At 40.2% G+C, this 21,126-nt stretch overlaps 1 protein-coding gene across 37 annotated transcripts in view; it reads left to right on the top strand.

Moving 5' to 3' along the window:
* The window catches only part of CSPP1 (centrosome and spindle pole associated protein 1), a 53,801-nt gene that overhangs the window by 15,193 nt on the left and 17,482 nt on the right, over positions 1–21,126 (top strand). For 12 of the 37 annotated variants that reach the window (XR_014513871.1, XM_083450949.1, XM_083450936.1 and 9 more), the window contains 14 exons: positions 674–775; positions 1,307–1,719; positions 3,370–3,440; positions 5,471–5,564; positions 6,630–6,702; positions 10,099–10,289; positions 12,065–12,189; positions 12,544–12,625; positions 13,580–13,700; positions 13,822–13,969; positions 14,910–15,062; positions 16,971–17,083; positions 18,333–18,482; positions 19,088–19,237. Coding sequence is in view for 35 of the 37 variants with exons in the window: in XM_083450949.1 (XP_083307075.1) it covers positions 674–775; positions 1,307–1,719; positions 3,370–3,440; positions 5,471–5,564; positions 6,630–6,702; positions 10,099–10,289; positions 12,065–12,189; positions 12,544–12,625; positions 13,580–13,700; positions 13,822–13,969; positions 14,910–15,062; positions 16,971–17,083; positions 18,333–18,482; positions 19,088–19,237 (1,986 nt within the window). In the remaining 2 variants the exon portion in view is untranslated. Of the gene's footprint in view, positions 1–673; positions 776–1,306; positions 1,720–3,369; positions 3,441–5,470; positions 5,565–6,629; positions 6,703–9,249; positions 9,265–10,098; positions 10,290–12,064; positions 12,190–12,543; positions 12,626–13,579; positions 13,701–13,821; positions 13,970–14,909; positions 15,063–16,970; positions 17,084–18,332; positions 18,483–19,087; positions 19,238–21,126 lie in introns of all 37 variants that reach the window. The other 25 variants (XM_083450952.1, XM_083450940.1, XM_083450965.1 and 22 more) reach the window with 8 other exon arrangements.

The following is a 21,126-nucleotide window of genomic DNA, read 5'->3' as shown; positions in this document are numbered from 1 at the left end:
CCTTCTCCAATGGACTACCAATCTAGTTAAAAGGAAATGATCAAGCTGTAACTTTTTTAGGGAAAGCATTCCTCAGTCTGGTTCTTAGTCATACTGATTTTATTTCTTTACGGCTAAACAAAGTAAAGACTATTTAATTTATTACTCTCCGGTATTAATGCCAAATCACATTCCTTAGTTCTAGTTGGAGGATCACTTGTGATTCAGATGTTTTTGGAAGCTTTTTTAAAAAACCAAAAAACAAAAAACCCTACTTGTTTATTTTCCAATCATAAGATATAAAATCAACAGTAAGCTTATTTACAATAAAATGTGAGATACAAGATCAAATATTGTTGTACAGTGTGCATTAGCATACCATTGACTGTGTTTTAGTATTTTTATTGATCTCTTGGTACTTTTAAGTTTTTAAAAAGAAAATGAAGTTTTGGCTTTGCTTAAATTGAAGTCTCATAAGTTTACATGCTAGAAGATATCAAAGTTTAGCATATTTGAAACAGGAACTAATACAAAAATAAAAGAGAAACGTTAATGAAAAGCCAGAGTTTCATATGTACTACTGTACTAATAAAACGTTGTAAACAGTATAAAAAGCATCATTTTATTATCATCCTGTGTCTGTGGTGTTTAAAACCTTTTGTAGATCCAATACGCTTTCCAATGTCTGTTCTAGGACAGGCTAAGACTTGAAAGAAACAAAGAATACAATCAGTATCTCAGGGAAAGAGAAGACTGGAATGAAAGGTTAAGAAGAGTAGGGAAGAAGCACGAAGAGGTAAACCACAGGCAGAGATTCTCGACTCTTTCACTGTTCACAAACCCATTATTTAGACTTTAAATTTAGAATTATTCTGGGCACGGCACGGTATGGGCAGGCTAATATTTATAGTTTGTTGAAATATAAAATTAATCCTGTTTCTATTCTTAAGATTTTATTTGGAAGATGCTGCGTATGTCACATCCCTTAACACTGCCCTTGTTATCTTCTTTCCCTTTTTTAGCTCTATGAAAATGGGGGGTGGGGTGGGGTGGATAGAAATACCCAGTTGCAGTGAAGATGTGGCCCATGCCATCCTGCTTTCTTTGCATTTATGTATTTATTTTAGTCAGTTAAAATACAACATTGATTCTGATATTCACTAAAGTACGCACTGCAACATTGCCATTTAATAAGTGGTAGTAACATTATGCAGTCTATTTTAAAGCCTGCTTTTCTGGGTTGGCATTGAAACGGCTTATTAAAATGATAATGATTAACGGCTTCCTTTGTGTTTAGCTTTAAAAATGTTTGTCTTTGTGTTAACAGCATGACACAGACACAAACAAAAAAGGCATTGCTGTCACCAGATCCCAGCCAGCATTACATACCCCAGCATTACAGCCACCAATAAGAGATGAAGAATTCTTCAAGAAAGATGCTTGCACTTCTACAGATACCTTTGAAGAGCTGTCAGACAAGAGACAATCAGTAGATCAACACCACAAACCAAAGAATGACATTGGACATGGGGACACCCTGTTGCACAAACAACTTGATGAAGTATTGAACATTTCCAACAGAAAGCACCAAAGACTGGATAGCAAACCTGAGACCTTTTCTAGAAGGCATCACAGGTTTGATGAAGGTCATGATCCTGAAATAGACGATGAAATGGACCCTAGATTTCGATATGAAAGCGACTATGACAAAAAGCCACTGAGGGTCTTTCATGCTCAAAGGTAACTTTAACTTCCTGGCACTTTGGGCCAAACTGGACATGACACCTTTCTGTCACTCTGTGGTTTTTATGAGAACTAATAGCCAATATGAGAGTGTGCTATTTTTGTTGGGATTGTACTGGAGAGAAAAAGAATGGTGTGGCCCTTCTGAAAATCTCCCTGTAACTCGTTACCAGACTTGAAAGAGCAGTTCCTGTTTGTGCTCATTCATAGCAACTCCTCAGTCTGCTATTAATATCCTTAAGAACACCTGACTGCTGATGATGCGTTTAGCATCACCTCTCCTTTATTGTGCAAAACAGGTGCACACTGTTTGGCAAATTACAGAAATAGAGCCATCTCCCTTTTCTGTGTCTATCCATATGTTAATTGAGTGAAACAAACCACCTCCAGCCCAGAAGAAGGATGTTTGTAAACTTCATTTTTTTAGCTAAGGCTGGCACTGGAATATGGTGTGGTAATACCATTACTTCAGTTCAGTTCAACTACTGCATGTGATTGTGCATTTAGAGTAGAGCATTATGTTATACCATACTAAGTTTGCATTTCTATCCTGGGTGCAGCTGTGCAGCAGTTTTGAAAGGGAAGGGAGAACATAAATATGCAATGGACATCAATCCTAGAATCCACACACCTCTGTGACTTCATCTCACTCTGATTCTTGGCCCTTTTCCTATAAGCTCTGATAACTGTACTATCTCTGTGGGTTACGTAGTCAGAGTGACATAAATCTCAGTTATAAGAAATGTGTTGTTTTTTTAAAACGGTTCACAATTACTTTCTGAGAAGGCAGGATTTTTGTTATCTGGATGTCCAGAGCTTTAGAGCTTTAGCATAGATGAGGGCCCCAAATTCCTACCACCTTGCAGCAAACTCCTGTGAGAAAACTCTGTTTCTGGCAAATACCGACACCTCAACTTCTTCATTAGTTTTCCATCTTTTCTAAAATGGTCAGTTTCATTGGTTTAGAAAGAGCGATTTCTTCTCTTTGATCAGAAGCAAAATTGCCAAAAGATATCACAGTTTGAAAAAGTAAAAATACATAGGAGTTATGCAGAGGCTATCATTTAAGAGATTTCACCTAAATCCATGATTCAGCTTAGCAATTACAAGCACATGACTTTAATGTGCATTCCTTTTTGATCTAGTAATACCTCCGTGAACGTCCGCCTTGTCTAGCGTCCATTCCGGTTGAACCTCCGCAGCAAACCCGGAAGTACCGGAATGAGTTACTTCCGGGTTTGCTGCTCGTGCATGCACAGAAGCGCTAAATCGTGCTTTGCACATGTGCAGAAGTGCAAACCGTTCCGCGCATGTGCGCAGACTCGGCCCTTTGCCCTGCGTCCTTTTCAGCTAGCGGTCGGGGCTCTGGAACAGATCCCAGTCGCAAAACGAGGTACGCCTGTATTTTCTTCTTATGGTTGGGTAATGTGCCCTGGGAATCACATTTGAAACCTTTGCAGTTGCTTATTTTGACCCATCTGCAATCCTTAGGGATGCAAATTTAAATTAAGGTTTGGATTCTTTCGATAACCAATGAGTTGCTAGGGGCAACTTGCCTGCCCTGAACTAGAGTTTCTTGACAGGAGGATTGCATACTAAATGTAGTTTGTTTTGATTGGCCTATTATCTACTTCTTTCTCATGTCAGAATCCAAAGCACTAATGAGCAAGCACAAGCTGCTGCTGGCAGTGTTCCATATGCAACAGGACTAATCATTGGTATGTATGTATGTATGTATGTATGTATGTATGTATAATCTACCTAGCGGGGGAAGTTGTGTTGTGATAACTGCCATAATATGTTATACCTTTTGTTGAGATTTGAGGTGTTTGTTGTTGTTGTTTAGTTGTTTAGTCGTGCCCGACTCTTCGTGACCCCATGGACCAGAGCACGCCAGGCACTTCTGTCTTCCACTGCCTCTCACAGTTTGGTCAGACTCATGTTTGTAGCTTTGAGAACACTGTCCAACCATCTCGTCCTCTGTTGTCCCCTTCTCCTTGTGCCCTCCATCTTTCCCAACATCAGGGTCTTTTCCAGGGAGTCTTCTCTTCTCATGAGGTGGCCAAAGTATTGGAGCCTCAGCTTCACAATCTGTCCTTCCAGTGAGCACTCAGGGCTGATTTCCTTAAGAATGGATAGGTTTGATCTTTTTGCAGTCCATGGGACTCTCAAGAGTCTCCTCCAGCACCATAATTCAAAAGCATCGATTCTTCGGCGATCAGCCTTCTTTATGGTCCAGCTTTCACTTCCATACATCGCTTCTGGGAAAAACATGGCTTTTACTATACGGACCTTTGTTGGCAAGGTGATGTCTCTAATTTTTAAGATACTGTCTAGGTTTGTCATTGCTTTTCTCCCAAGAAGCAGGCGTCTTTTAATTTTGTGGCCGCTGTAGCTTATAAAGGTTAGAGATTGTAAAAACCCCAGAGTACAACGTTAGAAGAAATGTTTCACCCTCCTGCTCCTGTCCTGAAAACATTTTAAGACAAAGCTGCAGAAAAATAGCCGTGTTCTAGCACTTTAATAAATTGCTGTTTCTGAAATGGAGCACCAACAAAATGATTAAATAACAAATAATTATTAATAGCATAATAATAATAACTATTAATTATTATTTATAACCCACCCATCTGGCTGGGTTTCCCCAGCCACTTTGGGTGGTTCCCAAAAGAATATTAAAAACATGATAAAACATCAAACATTAAAAACTTCCCTAAACAGGGCTGCCTTCAGATGTCTTCTAAAAGTCAGATAGTTGTTTATTTCCTTGACATCTGATGGGAGGGCGCTCCACAGGATGGGTGCCACTACCGAGAAGGCCTTCTGCCTGGAATTACAGTTCAAGGGCTAAGCCATGTGCAAGATTTGCAACGGGATCTCTTACATTTTGTTTCCTTAAGTGCCTCCCGGTGAAGGCATGACTACATTCTTTTGTAGTTGCTTCACTCTGACAATTGTTCAGCTGATTCTCCAACTTTGACACTAATTTTCACTAATGTGAAAATGGTTTGAGCTGTCACATCTACTGAGAAATAAATCCTATTAAATTCAATGTGATTTTAGCCTTGGTTGCAAACTATAGAGTGCAAAATATTCTTTGGCACAATGATGTTCAGTGGGATTTGTGCTTATTCATCTTTGGTCCGGATTGTGTCCAAGGCAGGAAGAGATCTATAGTTCATTTTTGTTGTCAAAGTAAGAGAACAGGGGAAAGAGGTTTGGAAAATGCACTTCCTTGGAAGTGGTGATTTTAGGAGTAGCGGAATTGCTGCAGGTGATAGAGTTCTGCTGTGTTTATGGCACAATTTTAGCAGAATCTATGTACAGTGGTGCCTCGCAAGACGAAAAGAATCCGTTCCGCGAGTCTTTTCGTCTTGCGGTTTTTTCGTCTTGCGAAGCAAGCCCATTAGTGGATTAGCGTTATTAGCGCTATTGGCAGTTTAAGGGCTATTAACGGCTTTTTAAGGCTTAAGGGATTAGCGGATTAGCTGCTAAAAGGCTTTTAGCAGCTTAGCGCTTCAGAAAAAGGGGTTGGGGAGCGAAAAAACCCCTCAAAAATTTTCGTCATTTTCGTCTTGCGAAGCAAGCCCATAGGGAAATTCGTCTTGCGAAGCGCCTCTGAAAATGGAAAACCCTTTCGTCTTGCGGGTTTTCCGTCTTGCGAGGTATTCGTCTTGCGGGGCACCACTGTATCTATGATGCCTGAAGAGCAACTTGTAGGTATTTTAGCTACTATCTTCATTTTTAGGTGGTCAAGACAGAGAGCTTATCCAGAGAAGAAAAGAGCAATACAGGCGAGATCTGATGGAACAAATTGCAGAGCAACAAAGAAATAAGAGACGGTAACCAGAAGCTACTGGACTAACAATAATTCAAACTGATGAGTGATAAGTATTGAAAACTTTGTGAGAAATATGAAGGGAAAATCTTTTTATTACTAACAGCTTGGGATAATGTATTGATATTTAAATCTTAAAGGTTTCATTTTTCCTCCCAGATTGCTTCTTATCTCTTGAAAGCATGTCCTATTGCATCTTCAGAATGGTAATTAATGCAAGGATAAGGAAACAGGGATGGTGTTTGTCTGGTCATTTCTGCTTATGGAAGCCTAACTCTGTATAGAAGCTTAAGGTACCTCTTAGTTGTACAGTGGTACCTCAGGTTAAGAACTTAATTCGTTCTGGAGGTCCGTTCTTAACCTGAAACTGTTCTTAACCTGAGGTACTACTTTAGCTAATGGGGCCTCCCGCTGCCGCTGTGTGATTTCTGTTCTCATCCTGAAGGAAAGTTCTTAACCCGAGGTACTATTTCTGGGTTAGCGGAGTCTGTAACCTGAAGTGTCTGTAACCTGAGGTACCACTGTAATGGGAGGCAGAACAGAAGCCTCAACCTTGGTTCCTCCCCCTTCATTTCAGTATGTGTCCCTTGAAGATTGTTTCACATATATGTAATGGAAAGTAGGAAGGAATCCACATGGGAAATATAATGAGGGAGATGGTTGACTAATCACTAGACCAATGTAATCTGAAACAAGTTCCTACTGGTTCTTCAAAACCTTATATGTCCGACTATTAAGAAAAGATTATTAAATTAAAGCATAAATTAGTTATTTTAACTGTTCTGTTCTGAGAGATCCAGAGATATGTGGTGCGTTGGATGAGGGTGGTTCAGCTTGAACCAGGGAGGCACGGGTTCAAATCCCAGCTTGGGCATGATACTCACTAAGGGGCCTTGGTTAAAACTCTGCTTCTTAAGTCAGCCTAACTCTCAGGATTGTTCCAGTGATAAAGTGAAAGGATCCATTGTATGCCACCCATTGTTCCTTTGAGAAAGCGTGAGATACAAATGTTATGCACAATATTTCTGTCCTTATCTTTTGTGTGTGTTTGTGTGTATTTCTTTGATAGTGAAAAAGAGCTTGAGCTCCCAGTTGCTGCATCTGGAGTTGTAGACCCCGAGAAGAAGGTGAGGAATTTTAACGTTCAGGTCTTCTCAGGTTTAGCTAACCGTTTTAAGATGTACCTGTGTCAATGTGGTGCAGTGGTTGGAGTGTTGATCTGTAACCTGAAAGTATAGGGTTCAAATTCACACATGGCCATGAAGCTCACTGGGTGACCTTGGGCAAGTCACGGTCTATCAGCCTACCCTACCTCACAGGGCTGTTGTGAAGATAAAATTGAGAAGGGGAAAACCAGGTACATGGGAATGGGCATCCAGTTCCCCGCAGCTGTTGTACAACATTGAAAACATGTGATTTGAGGACTCTTTAGGACTCTTTAAGTTGCTTCCTAGACTTCGATATAAAAATGAAATGCCTTTGTTTTGGCGCAAGTAACTGACTGAAACAAAAGCCAGATGGCAGTGCCTCTTTGTAAGCAAGGAGAGTTAACTTTATAGGTACTCAACACTGGATGCATTTGTGCCATAATAAATCATGACTTAACATGATGTGCGTATGCCACAGTGAGCCTTGGGCTTGCGCATTTCCCCCTCCCCTGACAAGCAGCTGGAAAGGTAACTTTGGAGTCTTTACTATTGGTTTCCCTTAAACATGGCTTGTCATTTTATCCAAAGCAGGGAATCGTTTTTTGCAATGAACTATGATCAGTTTCAAAACAAGCTGACTACAAACCATGAGTTAGAAAGTTGCCTTGTTAAAACTAATTTTAGTTTGGTTTCTGAACAGGCTAGTATCTGAAGCTGGTGGGAAGCAGAAGTTTTCATGCTCAACTAGTGACTGTTGCATGCAGCACTTTTTGGACAATGCTGTGTTACATCACTCCCAGATGTCCTCAATCCCATTGTGAAGTGGAGGCTAGTTCCCCCCCCCCATAAATAACCCCCAAACAACCCCACCTCAGCAAAGCTAGCCACAAACCTTTCAGGTGTGTTGGATGGGGGGAATTGGATTGTGGGCCAAGTGCTAATGAAGAGTTAAATAAGGGTCAAGGGGCCTTTCTAAGGGAAGGGGCAGTGTCTGGACAGGTCCTGTACTGTCAATCATACTTTCTATGTGAACAAGGGGCAGAGGACCCAACTGTTTTTGCACATAGGACACACAATAATTGCTTTGGGGCATTTGTTGTGGTAGGGCACTCAGTGGAACATGTAACCTCAGAAGAGGCTATGAAAGAAGGTCTAGTAAATGTTAATACCTTGTTAAAAGAATAACTGGGGCTGGGTATAAGCATCAACATTGTATTAGGTGACTGAAAGTTGGCAGTACTTTCCATCTATTTACATTATTCTGCTGCTTTTAAAAGTTTTCCTTCTGGTATAACTATGTAGTCTGGGCTAAGCCCTAGAAAAGAGATTATGGGGGAAAAATATAAATACGTTTCAATGTGCCTCTGACTTCTGAGAATTAACATAGCTCAGTATGGGAGTACAGTGGTACCTTGGGTTAAGTACTTAATTCATTCCGGAGGTCCGTTCTTAACCTGAAACTGTTCTTAACCTGAAGCACCACTTTAGCTAATGGGGCCTCCTGCTGCTGCTGCTCTGCCGGAGCACGATTTTTGTTCTCATCCTGAAGCAAAGTTCTTAACCCGAGGTAATATTTCTGGGTTAGCGGAGTGTGTAACCTGAAGCGTATGTAACCTGAAGTGTATGTAACCTGAGGTACCACTGTATATGTAGAGCTTTAGCTAAGAGGAACAAGTGCAGGCATTTGATACAAGAGGTCCCTGGTTAGAAACAGAGTAATTGTTATATACAGTGGTGCCCCGCAAGACGAATGCCTCGCAAGACGGAAAACCTGCTAGACGAAAGGGTTTTCCGTTTTGGAGGTGCTTCGCAAAACGAATTTGCTATGGGCTTGCTTCGCAAGACGAAAATGTCTTGCGATTCCTGGGGTTTTCCCCCCCCTCCCCCCTTTTTCCCAAGCCCCTAAGCCGCTTAACAGCTGTTCGCTAAGCCGCTTAACAGCTGATCGCTAAGCCGCTTAACAGCTGATCTAAGCCTCTTATCAGCTGATCTAAGCCGCTAATAGCCTTTTAGCAGCTAATCCGCTAATCCCTTAAGCCTTTAATAGCCGCTAATAGCCTTTTAGCAGCTAATCCGCTAATCCCTTAAGCCTTTAATAGCCGCTAATAGCCGCTAATCCGCTAATAGTGCTAATAGCGCTAATCCGCTAATGGGCTTGCTTCGCAAGACGAAAAAAACCGCAAGACGAAGAGACTCGCGGAACGGATTCTTTTCATCTTGCGAGGCACCACTGTACTTGGCAGGGATACAGGAGGGTTTGTTTGCTTAGGCCTTTATTTCTGCCCCTTAAAGACAGTGCCCTTTCCTAGTCTCCAGATTCATCTAGGTCCAAAAAGCAGTCTGAAAAACTTGCCAAAAGAGGGAAACAATTGCTAGTGCTCAGGATTTCCCCTTGGATTCCGACCAAAGAATGCTACAAGGCATTCCACAAGACAACTCTCCTTGTATTAGGCAGAAACATTTGCAATTAAAAATCTATTAGAAATTGGGTGTAGACCACACTTGCGTTGTACTAACAATATTGTATATACTGTCTTGCAGCTAAGTGAAGAAAAGGTAAACATTTTAACATATTGCTATTTTTGTCAACAACTGTTCTACCTAGATGGGTGTATCTTCAGGCATGTGTGGTTCCAGAGCTATCAGCATTTTTCTGGCCATAAACATGGTGATACAGAAATTCAATAGGAAATGAATCTTCACAAATCTCTCTGAGACCTTTCATGTTACATTAGTTTTCAGAATAAGGTTTTCAACGTGCTCAGTAACAAGTTGCACAGTAGCTGTTGGGGAAACCATGGAGTAGTTAGTGGCATAGTTTTGAAACCTACATGCTTTTTGAATTAAGTGCATGGTACCACCTCTTTTTCTTTTGTATCCTCTTCCAACCGTCAATAAACATTTTTATTTAGCAGAGTTATAGAGTAAGCTATATTGTGGTGTTTTTAAAATGAAAAGCAAAAAAAAAAAAAAGCATTAATAAGATCTTGTCTAATATAATGGATATCTATAAAAACATAATTTGGTGGTGTTTCTTAATAGCTAATGTTTTTTAGAAATGTTTATTGGGCATGTTTCAATATTTTTCTCCTTTAGATTAAATGCTATAGTACGTTGCTTCTTCTTTGAAATAGCTGTTTCCAAATTTTCTAAGATTAACACAAGTGTTGATTATCAATTATCTTTTTTACTAGCATGTTCAACTAAACGTTTAGCATGACAGTTACTTTGCGAAAAATAATTTTATACTAAAATTTCAGTGGGTTCTTAAATGTGACATTTAAAGCACTGCATTGCTTTTGGAAAACGTTATTTTCTGAAATGGTGCATAGTACTTAACTAGTTTGAGCAGCCTAATAACCTAAATAATAAATCAACTTTTTTCCATAGCCTAACCGGCTGAAAGAACTGGGATTAACACCACGGATATCTGAGGAAAGAATACCACCAGAAAGACCAAGACCGGCATTTCAAACTCCTACCCCTGGACCTACCTCCATATCTGCACCTCCTATCTCACCTGTGAATGAAGAGTTCCACAGAGGGTTGTCCACTACTCTTGGAGAAATGTTGGCTCCCAGGTGACTTTCTGTAGTGTTTTCTTTGCCATAGTCTGATGTTTGGGGACATGTGAGGTATCTAAGTCTGTGGCAAAGGTGGCTAACCCTCAAGCCAGGAACGTGATCTGCATCACCCCCAAGTGGTCTCTCGCCCCCTCCCCAAAGTTCCAATCAATTTTGGTGGCAGCTGCAATAAGGGAAAAACATTAAGTAGACAAAGTGCTGGGCAGCAGCCCAGTGTTCTGATGGGAATGCAAATCACCTCCTGCCCAGTTATCAGATCAATCAAGCATCAGGTTTCTGAAAAGAGCAAAAAGTGCATTAAAATAAGCGATTGTATTTTATGTCACTACTATTCCACAGGCATGGAATAGAGAGGGTTGTTTTTTTTATCAGAGTGTCCAACAGTAGTGAGAAGAAACCCATTGACAATAATGTGGATGACTATTTGATGAGTTTACTCCATGTAAAACTCTTTGGGCTTAGGCCCAGGATATCTGAAGGACTATGTAGAAGCTCACAGTGTCATTTTCCATGCACTACTTCATATTGCAGTAGGCATGCTATGGGTGTGTGTGTGTGTGTCATTTTTCAAGCAGCTAAATATTTGGCTACAACTGGAAGCACTGAGTGAAAGATATTTTAAATCTTCTGAAACAACTGTGTAACAGCTGTAAATGCATAGCGCTATATAAGTATCATATACAAAGACACTGTGGGGTGGGTATTGGGTCTTAAAGGTAAAGGTAAAGGGACCCCTGACCATTAGGTCCAGTCATGACCGACTCTGGGGTTGCGGCGCTCATCTCGCTTTATTGGCCGAGGGAGCCGGCGTACAGCTTCCGGGTCATGTGGCCAGCATAACTAAGCCACTTCTGGCGAACCAGAGCAGCGCATGGAAACACTGTTTACCTTCCCGCCAGAGCGGTACCTATTTATCTACTTGCACTTTGATGTGCTTTCAAACTGCTAGCTTGGCAGGAACAGGGACCAAGCAACAGGAGCTCACCCCGTTGCGGGGATTCAAACTGCCGACCTTCTGATCGGCAAGTCCTAGGCTCTGTGGTTTAACCCACAGCGCCACCCGCGTCCTAGAAGCACCTAAATGAGACATAAGAACGTTTTGCCTTGTGATAAGCCTAGGTATAGGGACGCGGGTGGCGCTTTGGGTAAAAGCCTCAGCGCCTAGGACTTGCCGATCGAAAGGTCGGCGGTTCGAATCCCCGCGGCGGGGTGCGCTCCCGTTGCTCGGTCCCAGCGCCTGCCAACCTAGCAGTTCGAAAGCACTCCTGGGTGCAAGTAGATAAATAGGGACCACTTACTAGCGGGAAGGTAAACGGCGTTCCGTGTGCGGCTCTGGCTCGCCAGAGCAGCGACGTCACACTGGCCACGTGACCCGGAAGTGTCTTCAGACAGCGCTGGCCCCCGGCCTCTTGAGTGAGATGGGCGCACAACCCTAGAGTCTGTCAAGACTGGCCCGTACGGGCAGGGGTACCTTTACCTTTACCTTTAAGCCTAGGTATTCTGAAGCAGTGCACTTTACCAAAGTGGGCAGTGATTAGAACGAAGTTGGCATGTTAGTATCAGTGAGAAGCATTAACTGATTCCTGCATTGCAGGGGGTCGGACTGCATTCCCCTTGGGACGCTTCCAACTTAAGATTCTATGATCAAGTGACAGAATTCCTGCATGGAAAAAATGGCCAGATATTTTTGTTCAAACTTTTTCTTCTCTCGTGGTGAGGCATGCTTCAAAAAGCCCCCTTTAAAACACGCTGTCATTTTTCTTTGGATTTAGGATTGCACCGTTACCGCCTCCTCCACCTCCACCACCAATTCTGATTGATAACTACAGAACTCCATATGACGATGCATACTACTACTATGGTGCCAGGAACCCTTTGGACCCCAGCCTTGCATATTGTAAGTTGATTAACCAAGTGGTGTAGAGCTATAGTAATACACTCTCTGGAGGTTATTGCCTCAGACGGCACTCACCAGCTCAGTTTCCTATTAGTAAGAATGATAGCCAGTCATATTAATCCATTCAGTTTTTAAAATAATAATCATGTTTATGTTTTAACTGTTTACACTATCTTCATATTTTATGATATGGTGCTATAGAACTATTTCTATAAATAAATGCATCTTTACATTACTGGCTGGCAGTTTCTTGACATGCCAGCATTTTATGTTCTTCAGATAATAAACATATTAAAATAACTGTCCAGACTGTAAAACACTAGATTTAAGTTTTGGATGTCTTGATTGTTTTAGATGGCCCAGGTGTAACAGGGATGCAGCCTTCTTCTGCACCTCCACCTGTAGATACTGTTCACAGACCTCCTCCTATGACTGCGTAAGTACTGATAAGATTATTTTAGCATTGTTTGGCTTTTTATTTGGGAATGTGAGTTTTTAAAAAGATGTTTTTATTGAAAGATTTTCCATAAGTAACAAAAGTACATTCAGTGTCTGTAGCATCCTTCATACAAATCAAGTACAATCAGCTTGAGACATTTTTTGTTGAAGACAATGTGGGGTTGAGGGGGTGGGAGGAAAGAAAGTAGAGAAAGAGACATTTAGGAGAGGGGGAAGGTGAAGGAGACATTAAACTTTCATTTTTGCATATATGAGTGGCGCTTTTTTGTCAGTGTCACTTGGACAGGTGTCTTATTTTTGTTGGCAGAGCAAGAGGTCAAAGGGCCCAAGGTAGGGTTGGTGGCAGTTGATTGGTAGCAGTGTGTTTTGTTTGTGGGAAGTGGGTGTTGTTAGCCATATTGATTTTTATGTTGTCAGGAAAGATCGGTCATTGTCTTCTTGGCTTGTATATGCAACAAAGGGGGGCCACACAAAGGTACAAGCATTCTCTTTGGTTTGTCCCCATGATAGTTTCAGTTTGCTGGTAGGCTTTTTTAATAGGGTGGTTTCCCATACAGTTTGATACCAGTTGTCCCTGGATACTCCCGATAGGCCCCTCCAGTGTCTGGTTAGAGGCACTGCTAGCTGCTGAGAGTAAGTGGCTTGTAAGTTCTTTGCCATGTTAATGTGCGTTATTGTCTTGGAAGATATTTTGTAGGGCCTATTCTGGAGTTGCTCCTCTTAGCTGTTTTGCTATTTGATTTTGAAATGGAATTGTGGAAAATTTGCCAGCTTTCTGAATGTAACTGCAAAACTGAAACCACTTTTTAGATCATAAATTAACAGTGTAGTGAAAACTAATAAAGTAGCACCTGAGAAAGACAGATTTCAATTAGTAACATGCTTAGGTTTTCTTTAAAAACACATTGCATTTTTACTCTTTTAAATGCAGAAGTAAAATTGGAGCAAGAATTGCAAATGACAGGCCAAAAGGTCTGGGTATGTTTCCTGAAGAAAAACCAAGGACCTCAAAAGAGGCTACTATAGCTTATCAGCAAGAATTACAACAACAGGTGAGAAGCTTAAATTTGTTTGGAAGTTTGTTTGTAAGTGCTTAGACTTACATTGAATTCAATATTAATTTTTATCGTGTTAATGAGACATGTCACACCAAATTCTGATACCTTTTTGCAGATAAGGGAAAGAGAAGAACGTCGCAGGCAAGAGAAGGAAGAAAAGGAACGGTATGAGGCCAAATTAGAAGCTGAAATGAGAACGTACAATCCTTGGGGCAAAGGAGGTGGTGGTGCTCCTCTCAGAGATAAAAAAGGAAACCTCATAAGTATGTTTGAAATCAGGGGATTTTCTTTTTACTTTATCTATATTTATGTCTATATTTATTTATATTTGTTGAGAAACAAATGACATTTGATAGGAGAGTAAAATGGATGTACTACAGCGAATTTACAGCATGGAAGAAATCAGCTCTGTTTATTTAGACAGTCAAACAGTAGTTTTGCTTCTTTTAGTGGGAGCCGCACTTACAAGGATGATATTTTTGGCAAAATGTAGCAAGAGGTGGCATTAGGAATAAAAGGAAGACGTATAACGGAGGAGAAGATACTGTAATACACTGAAGACAGGCTTATGAGTACAGATTCTTCCTCCCACACAAAGCTTTTTAGAGCCATTCTTAAACATGTTTACCAGTCTCATAATTGAGTCTGCTTCTTGTTTTATATTCATAAAGGATAAACATCTAATTATGGCTAGATTTTTTAAATCTTCTTTAAAATACTGTGGCTCTCCTTCTAGTAGTTTGGAATTTTTATTGTGTTTATTAAATACATTTTAATCAGAATGGTAGTTGATATTTGCCAGCTTTAGCATAAATAATTTGTAAGTGAAGAGGTGATAAATCTGGAGACAACTCTGTTAGGCAAGAAAACGGCAGAAAACCTCAATGCATCAATACATTAGAGTACTGAGACCTCCCACTTATGGCTTAAATGTAGTGCTAACATCTTTTTTTTAGTATAATAATAATAATAATAATAATTAATAATAATAAATGGATCATGACAAATTGTTTTGGATTTTTAGTGAGCTTTTACATAAAGCACACACTACACAGCACATGCAGCTCTTATCTTGGATTGTGGCCTTTGTATTTCCTCTTAACTGTAGCTCTGGAAAAACATTTCTTGGCTTGGAACTGTGTCATAAACATACCTCATGTTGGAATAAAATATTATACATGGCTGTTTCCCCCTTTTCTTCAGCTGACTTGAATATGATGCACAAGCAAAATGAAGATGCATATCATAATCCAGAGGCACGAGTATATGAAGATAAAAGGGCTATAGTATCTGTTGACCTAAGTTTGGCCTCCCCAAGACTTGAGAATACAGATGAATCTTCAAATAAAATAGCAGGTTTAAATAATACCATATTTTCAGCTGCGAATGTGTGTTGTGTCCCCAATGAATGACTGTACATTCTTCCTATGCTGTACTTTCCACTGAAGACAATCCTGTATGTTTCCTTGAATCCTCTTGAACGTGGTTTAGTTAGCAGTACTAGAAACTGTTTCTATGGTTGCACTGAAAAATATATGTGTATTCCTGTTCTCCATTGTGAAAGCGCTCTGTGCATGCCCAAGGGACACCTTGCGCATTTACACGGTGTCCGCCATCAAATGAAGAAAGAGAACAGGAAGCTCCTCAGTATGCATTATAATCACTGGGTATATAATCACTACGTAAATTATTTCCTATTAGTGTTGTCCCCTTCTTTCCTTCTCCCTTTGCATCTGAATACCAGTGTTCAAGTTCCAAAATTCTGCCAGGAAGAAAAGAAGCAGCAGTCTTCAAAAAAAAAAAAAGTTTCATTCTTGACTTGGTTTTTAATTAGTGACAAAAGGAGCTCTTTTAAAGAGGTAAAAAAATGCTCAAGAAAATATTATTTGGGAATAAGATAGTTAGAGCTTGATTATGTCCACCTATATATTGAGTACTTGCAACCCAATCATAATATACGGTACATTGTAGCTGTGATCCAGAAAGCTAGTGCTAAGTAGTCTGGTGTGCAGATATCTCCAATGCAATGCATGCAGTTTGATCGCCCATGGGTATTTTATATTTTTACTTACTAGTTGGTCATAATGAAAACTATTTTAAAACATGGGATTATACATCAGTGTTCACAAGCATGGAGCATGGCAAGGTATATAGTATGTTTAAATGCATTTTTTGGGTTAGAGAGAAGAAACATAACCCACAGTGGAAGTGCTTGGAGGCGGACGCCAGGATTTTCAGTTTTGTAATAGAATTACTTTCTAAATTTACAAATGTATTTTTAAAGTAGAATTAAGGGGGAATTCAGAAATCAAATACTAAGATTACTCTTGCATGTGGGGTTATCAGATGCATTTTCCCCATGCAAATAGTTATTTTTAAAAATATTAATAAACTGAAATATATGGCAAACTTTTTTTTATAGCTTAAAACACCATGGACATAGTGCACAAATTCAGAGAATTCCCACAAGCTCAAAGGAGCCAGTTTCCACCATCTCATTGCCTGTATAGAGATTTGTGCACAGACTGAGCAGAAGGCTCAGAAGAGGAATGGAAGATCTGCACATATGTCACATGTCCCCATGCCCTTTGCTTCATGCACAGAGCCTGGTGCAAGTTATTTAAGCTTTGACAGAGAGTGCTTTAAGTATTCATTGACCTCCCGTTCCCCCAGTGACCTGTTCCATGGCCTGCATGTCCACATGCATAGGCAAGGAGAATAGGGGAAAGAATTTCTTTCAAGGATCTGGAAACTGCTGTACAGTGGTACCTCGGGTTACAAACGCTTCAGGTTACAAACTCTGCTAACCCGGAAGTATCTACTCCGGGTTGTGAACTTTGCCCCAGGATAAGAACGGAAATTGTGCACCAGAGGCAAACGTGCAGCGGGAGGCCCTATTAGAGAAAGCGTGCCTCAGGTTAAGAACGGTTTCGCGTTAAGAGTGGACCTCCGGAACAAATTAAGTTCGTAACCAGAGGTACCACTGTACATGATTTTAATTTGCTCCTGGTGGAAAAGATGCCGTTTCCTTTTTCTTTCATTTTTAAGCTCAGATAATTCAGGCGTTTTAGGTTTTGCTGTTCTCACGCTACAGCACTTGCTGACTGGTTTTGTTGGGAGTTTCACATGTTGCGAAGGCAAGTTTCATTGGGTTAATGTCGCCAGCGTTATAGTATTCTTTAAAGCAAGATATCAAACACGAGTTTGAAATCTTCTGCGAGATAACAGGTTTAACAATGCAAACTATTTCTTTTTAAAAAATAGGTTTCACATATACACAAACATCCCCATTTGCTCGTGGTAACATTTTTGGTGAAACACCAACACCAGAGCAGCTTAGGCGGCAAGAATCGTACAAGAACTTTCTTCGTTTCCAGGTGAGTGTGTATATCAATATCAATATTAAGTGAAATAAAATATTTTTCTAATTTAGCAAACCTGTATTAATGAAAATAAATTTTACAGATTTTGAAAAGCAGTGCTGCTCATGGCTTTAAATATATATATATATGTAGTATTCTGTATGTTTATAATAAATCCATTCTCCAAGTGCTGATTCTCTTATATAGCCAAACGAGCATCATTTGCACATACAAAGCCAGTATTGTCAGGCTTGGGGAAAACCCCAAATCTGCAAAACAAACCCAATTTTTCAAAGGAAAATTGATTGTGGAGGCAGGGGTGGCGCAGGGGCTGAGCATGAGCATGCTTCATGCCCACCAAACTGAATGCCTGGAGGGGTAGAGAGGAAGTCCCCTTGCCCATGGTATGTGTGGAAACGGAATAACACAGAAAAGGGCTTGGCTGGCAGGAACCTTGCATGGGAGAACTTCATACTGCAAAATTTAGTGTTGCAGTAGGAAGCAACACAAGCAAAACAAGACTCAACTGAGTCTTTTTTTCACTAGAACAGTCTAACCTTTATAACTAAGGAAAACAGCTTGGAGTGGATGTTTTTACAGAAGGCTAAGCCTAAACCTTTTAAAACTAAGCTGACTCTAACTAACTAACCGTGATGTGTGTGTATATATATAGTGAAATTTCCTTTTTATTCCCTCTCCAAAACTAGAAATTTTAGTCTAGTTTACTATGTCCCCTCAAGCTTCTCTTCTAGGATAGTGCTGAACACCAGGTTTCTACAGACTTCCTACCCCTAGAATTTAGCTCCTGAGATAAGTTCTTACAGGATTTGGATCCTAGCACATAGTCATCTTACTGTGACCTTATTAGTCGGATAAGTTTTAAATAAGTGGCTGTTACTTTCCCTCTCCTTGCATGTCTTCTTTACTTGCCTTGATGCTTCGTCGACTGGGGCCAAGGCACTTTTTCAGCTGGGGCTCCCTGAGGCTTGAGAAGGTGGGGTTGGCATCCTGTATAGAAAGGGGGAGGTGCATAAGTCTGTCTGGTAGATGGTATCACGGCAATCTCTGGTTATTAAATAAGACTCAAAGCAAAATATTGTAATGGATCGAAGGCTTTCCTTTATCTGTGCATGGGCAGAGATAGGTACACTTCCACTTACAGCCATGATGCAGATCTTAAAATAGATTTTATAATCTCTGTAAAAGCTTGAATGTTCTTAGCTGCTCTTTCATGCCGATAAATATTTGGACTTTTCCTTCGTAGATTGAGGAGAAAAGAAAACGAGAAGAGGAAGAGCGTGAAAAACGAAGACTTGAAGAAGAAAGGGAAGAAAAAAGGCTAGCTGAGCAGAGGGCTAAAATACAGAGAGAATATGACGAGGAAATAGAGAGGAAACGAAGGAGAGAAGAAGAGGTTTGGCATCTGACTTCTTTAGATGTGATAGGTTTCCTCCCTTAAAGAGAATCAGGTGCCCCTGGAATAGAGTAAATTCTTGTGAAATCTCATTTTTTTTAAAAAAAGACTCAGTGTAATAATCATAATACTAAAAGATGTCAAGGAGGGAATTGCTGAAAGTAATCTTCCTTCATTGTACACCAGATACTCACTACTTCCTTCAGGACTTACTAGTTAACTAGTGACTGAGAGGATTATGTTTATTTGTTCATTATTATTCACCCCACAAATTATACCTCAATCCCACAAAGGGATTAAAGCAAGGCTTACTGATTTCAGTGGGGCACATTTCTAAGGAGGACATTCTGAGTGTTAGGCTCTTTTCAATTGTGCATGTTCTCTGTCTGCGTACGGCACCTGTATACATTCACTGCAGTGTTAGGGCAACTTTTGCAGATGCACCTCCAATGCAGTCATGTGATTGCTCCTGATTTTTAAGTAAAAAAAGAACTTTATAGCCTCTGTATTTTTCAAATTGCAGTCAAAGTTTGCTAAACATACTAGGGTTTGTTTTTTTGTTTTTGTTTTGCTTTTTGCAACGTCACATTTTTTTATCTTCGTAGCAAAGATTAAAAAATGAAGAACTGTATCGACTAGCTGAAGAAAGAAGAAAAGAGGGGGAGAGAAAAAGGGCGGAAGAGGAAGAAAGGCTGGATAAACAGCTCCAGCAGAATAGTGAAAATGAAAGACAGGTAATGGTTGGAGAAGAAAAGGTGATCATATTTCATAAATTCTTTCCTTGTTGGCTTGGATTTGAGGAGGGTAATTTTTTTCTCCTCCTTCCCCAGGTCTACAGTTCTCATAAAAATGGGTTCTAGGTGTGTGTGTGGAACCTCCAGAATGGCTTTCTGAGGGGTGGAGGAGCTATAGACTGAGGGGGAGAGGAAGAGTGAACTTCTGTATGAGCAAAATGCCTCCTAGTTGGGGAATCACAACAGCTTAATCAGTCCATAATACTATACACTCAACACGATACAGCAAGAATATAAGATCATCACAGGCACAGCTTAACATCTGGAGTACAGGTCTTCTGATCTATTGTACTACTTTTGCTATGGGACAGTGAGGAGGTACTCGTCTGCGACTACTATTTGCATATGACCCCTGCCTCTACATATGGCCATTTGAAGAACCCTTTCTTGCAACCGTTCCCACTTACAGGACTTAGCGCTTCCAGTAGATAACTAACTGTAGAATGATTTGCTTGTTTCAACTGTGCTATGACACTATTACTATATACATTATTGGCTGAGCTGTGCCACTAGTTGACTGTATGTCTATAAGTATCTCCAGGCTTTGATTTGCACGTTGCACTTTAATTTGCTGAACTAAGTAAAATACAACGATTGTTGTATTACAATCGTTATAACACCTGATACTTTTTTTGTATATATTATCCTCAAGTAGTATGGCAGGGCATGGTACTTGGCTTTGACTGATAAACTTACGTAGCGACATAGGATGATGCATGGTGGGGATGGAAAGATATTTTGATACTGATTGGTTTATATTTTTCCCCTTTATCAATTCATACTGGGAGAAACCTAGTCTTCATGTAAGTCCTACATCTTTTTAGTTTGGTTATTAACTTGAACATACTGCTATTTTCTGCCTCCCACATGCTATGACTGTACATTGATGACTGATACCCATTTCTGTTTAGTTTGTTTTGTGTTGTATTGAGGCATCTCTTCAACTACCACTGTTACAGTATTTTCATTTATGCAGAAAACCTCTTCTTTCATATTACTAGCATTTCATCTTTTAAAATTTTCATGAATTTTGAAAACTGTTGTAAGAACCGTAACTATTCCATATGTATATAATGAAGTACACTCCTTTTATAGCTTGAATTCAAAAGAATTAGACACCAAAGGCTCATGAGTTCAAAGCAACATTTTGAACTTTGAGTTCTTCTAATGCTTCTGTTATTTGGTGGTGGAACTGTGAGGAGTGGGGGGGGGGTAGGGTCATGAGCACCCTCCACAGACACAGCTTTCCAGGGGGTTCTACAGTCCACCTGACTAAGGTATTGAGCATCCATATCTGGCTAGGCCTCTTTCTTAAAATGACAGTTAAAGACATGCAAATTTCATTTCACTAGCTCCTTCCATCTAATCCACACCAAGCTTAATGAGATAAATTTCTAGGCTGTCATAACCTAGATTATTTTTATCCAAGATATATCATATCAAGATTAATATTTTGATTTGCTGAATTTCAGCTTTTCAGATTAGCTCTTTAATGGTAACATTCAGAAATATTGTACAAGCATTCAGTTAGTTTTGCATGGGAATGGATGGGACTGGATGTGTAGGACCTGCCCCTGGTCAGAACACATGACATGCTTAGAGTCCTCTGTGTTCAGTACAATGGGAAGATGGGGTTTACAGACTGCGTGGTTGGAGTTTATACGTGAGGACCTGGATATGCTCTGACCAACATATGGAAGGTGCGTGGGTGCAGTGGGTGGGGCCTCCCATAGCAATTATGACTCCTTTTCTTCCAAGGGTACAAAACTGAACTCTAAAAGGGCCTGTATTTATTACATAATGTGAAATAGCTTCATCCTATAAAGAGAAAGATAAGATAAATCTATATA

Source organism: Podarcis tiliguerta (genome assembly GCF_965153285.1).
Source record: "Podarcis tiliguerta genome assembly, chromosome: 7".
In the NCBI taxonomy this organism is placed as follows: domain Eukaryota; kingdom Metazoa; phylum Chordata; class Lepidosauria; order Squamata; family Lacertidae; genus Podarcis; species Podarcis tiliguerta.
The sequence above is the reverse complement of the archived record's forward strand: the minus strand, read 5'-3'. Positions and strand labels throughout refer to the sequence as shown.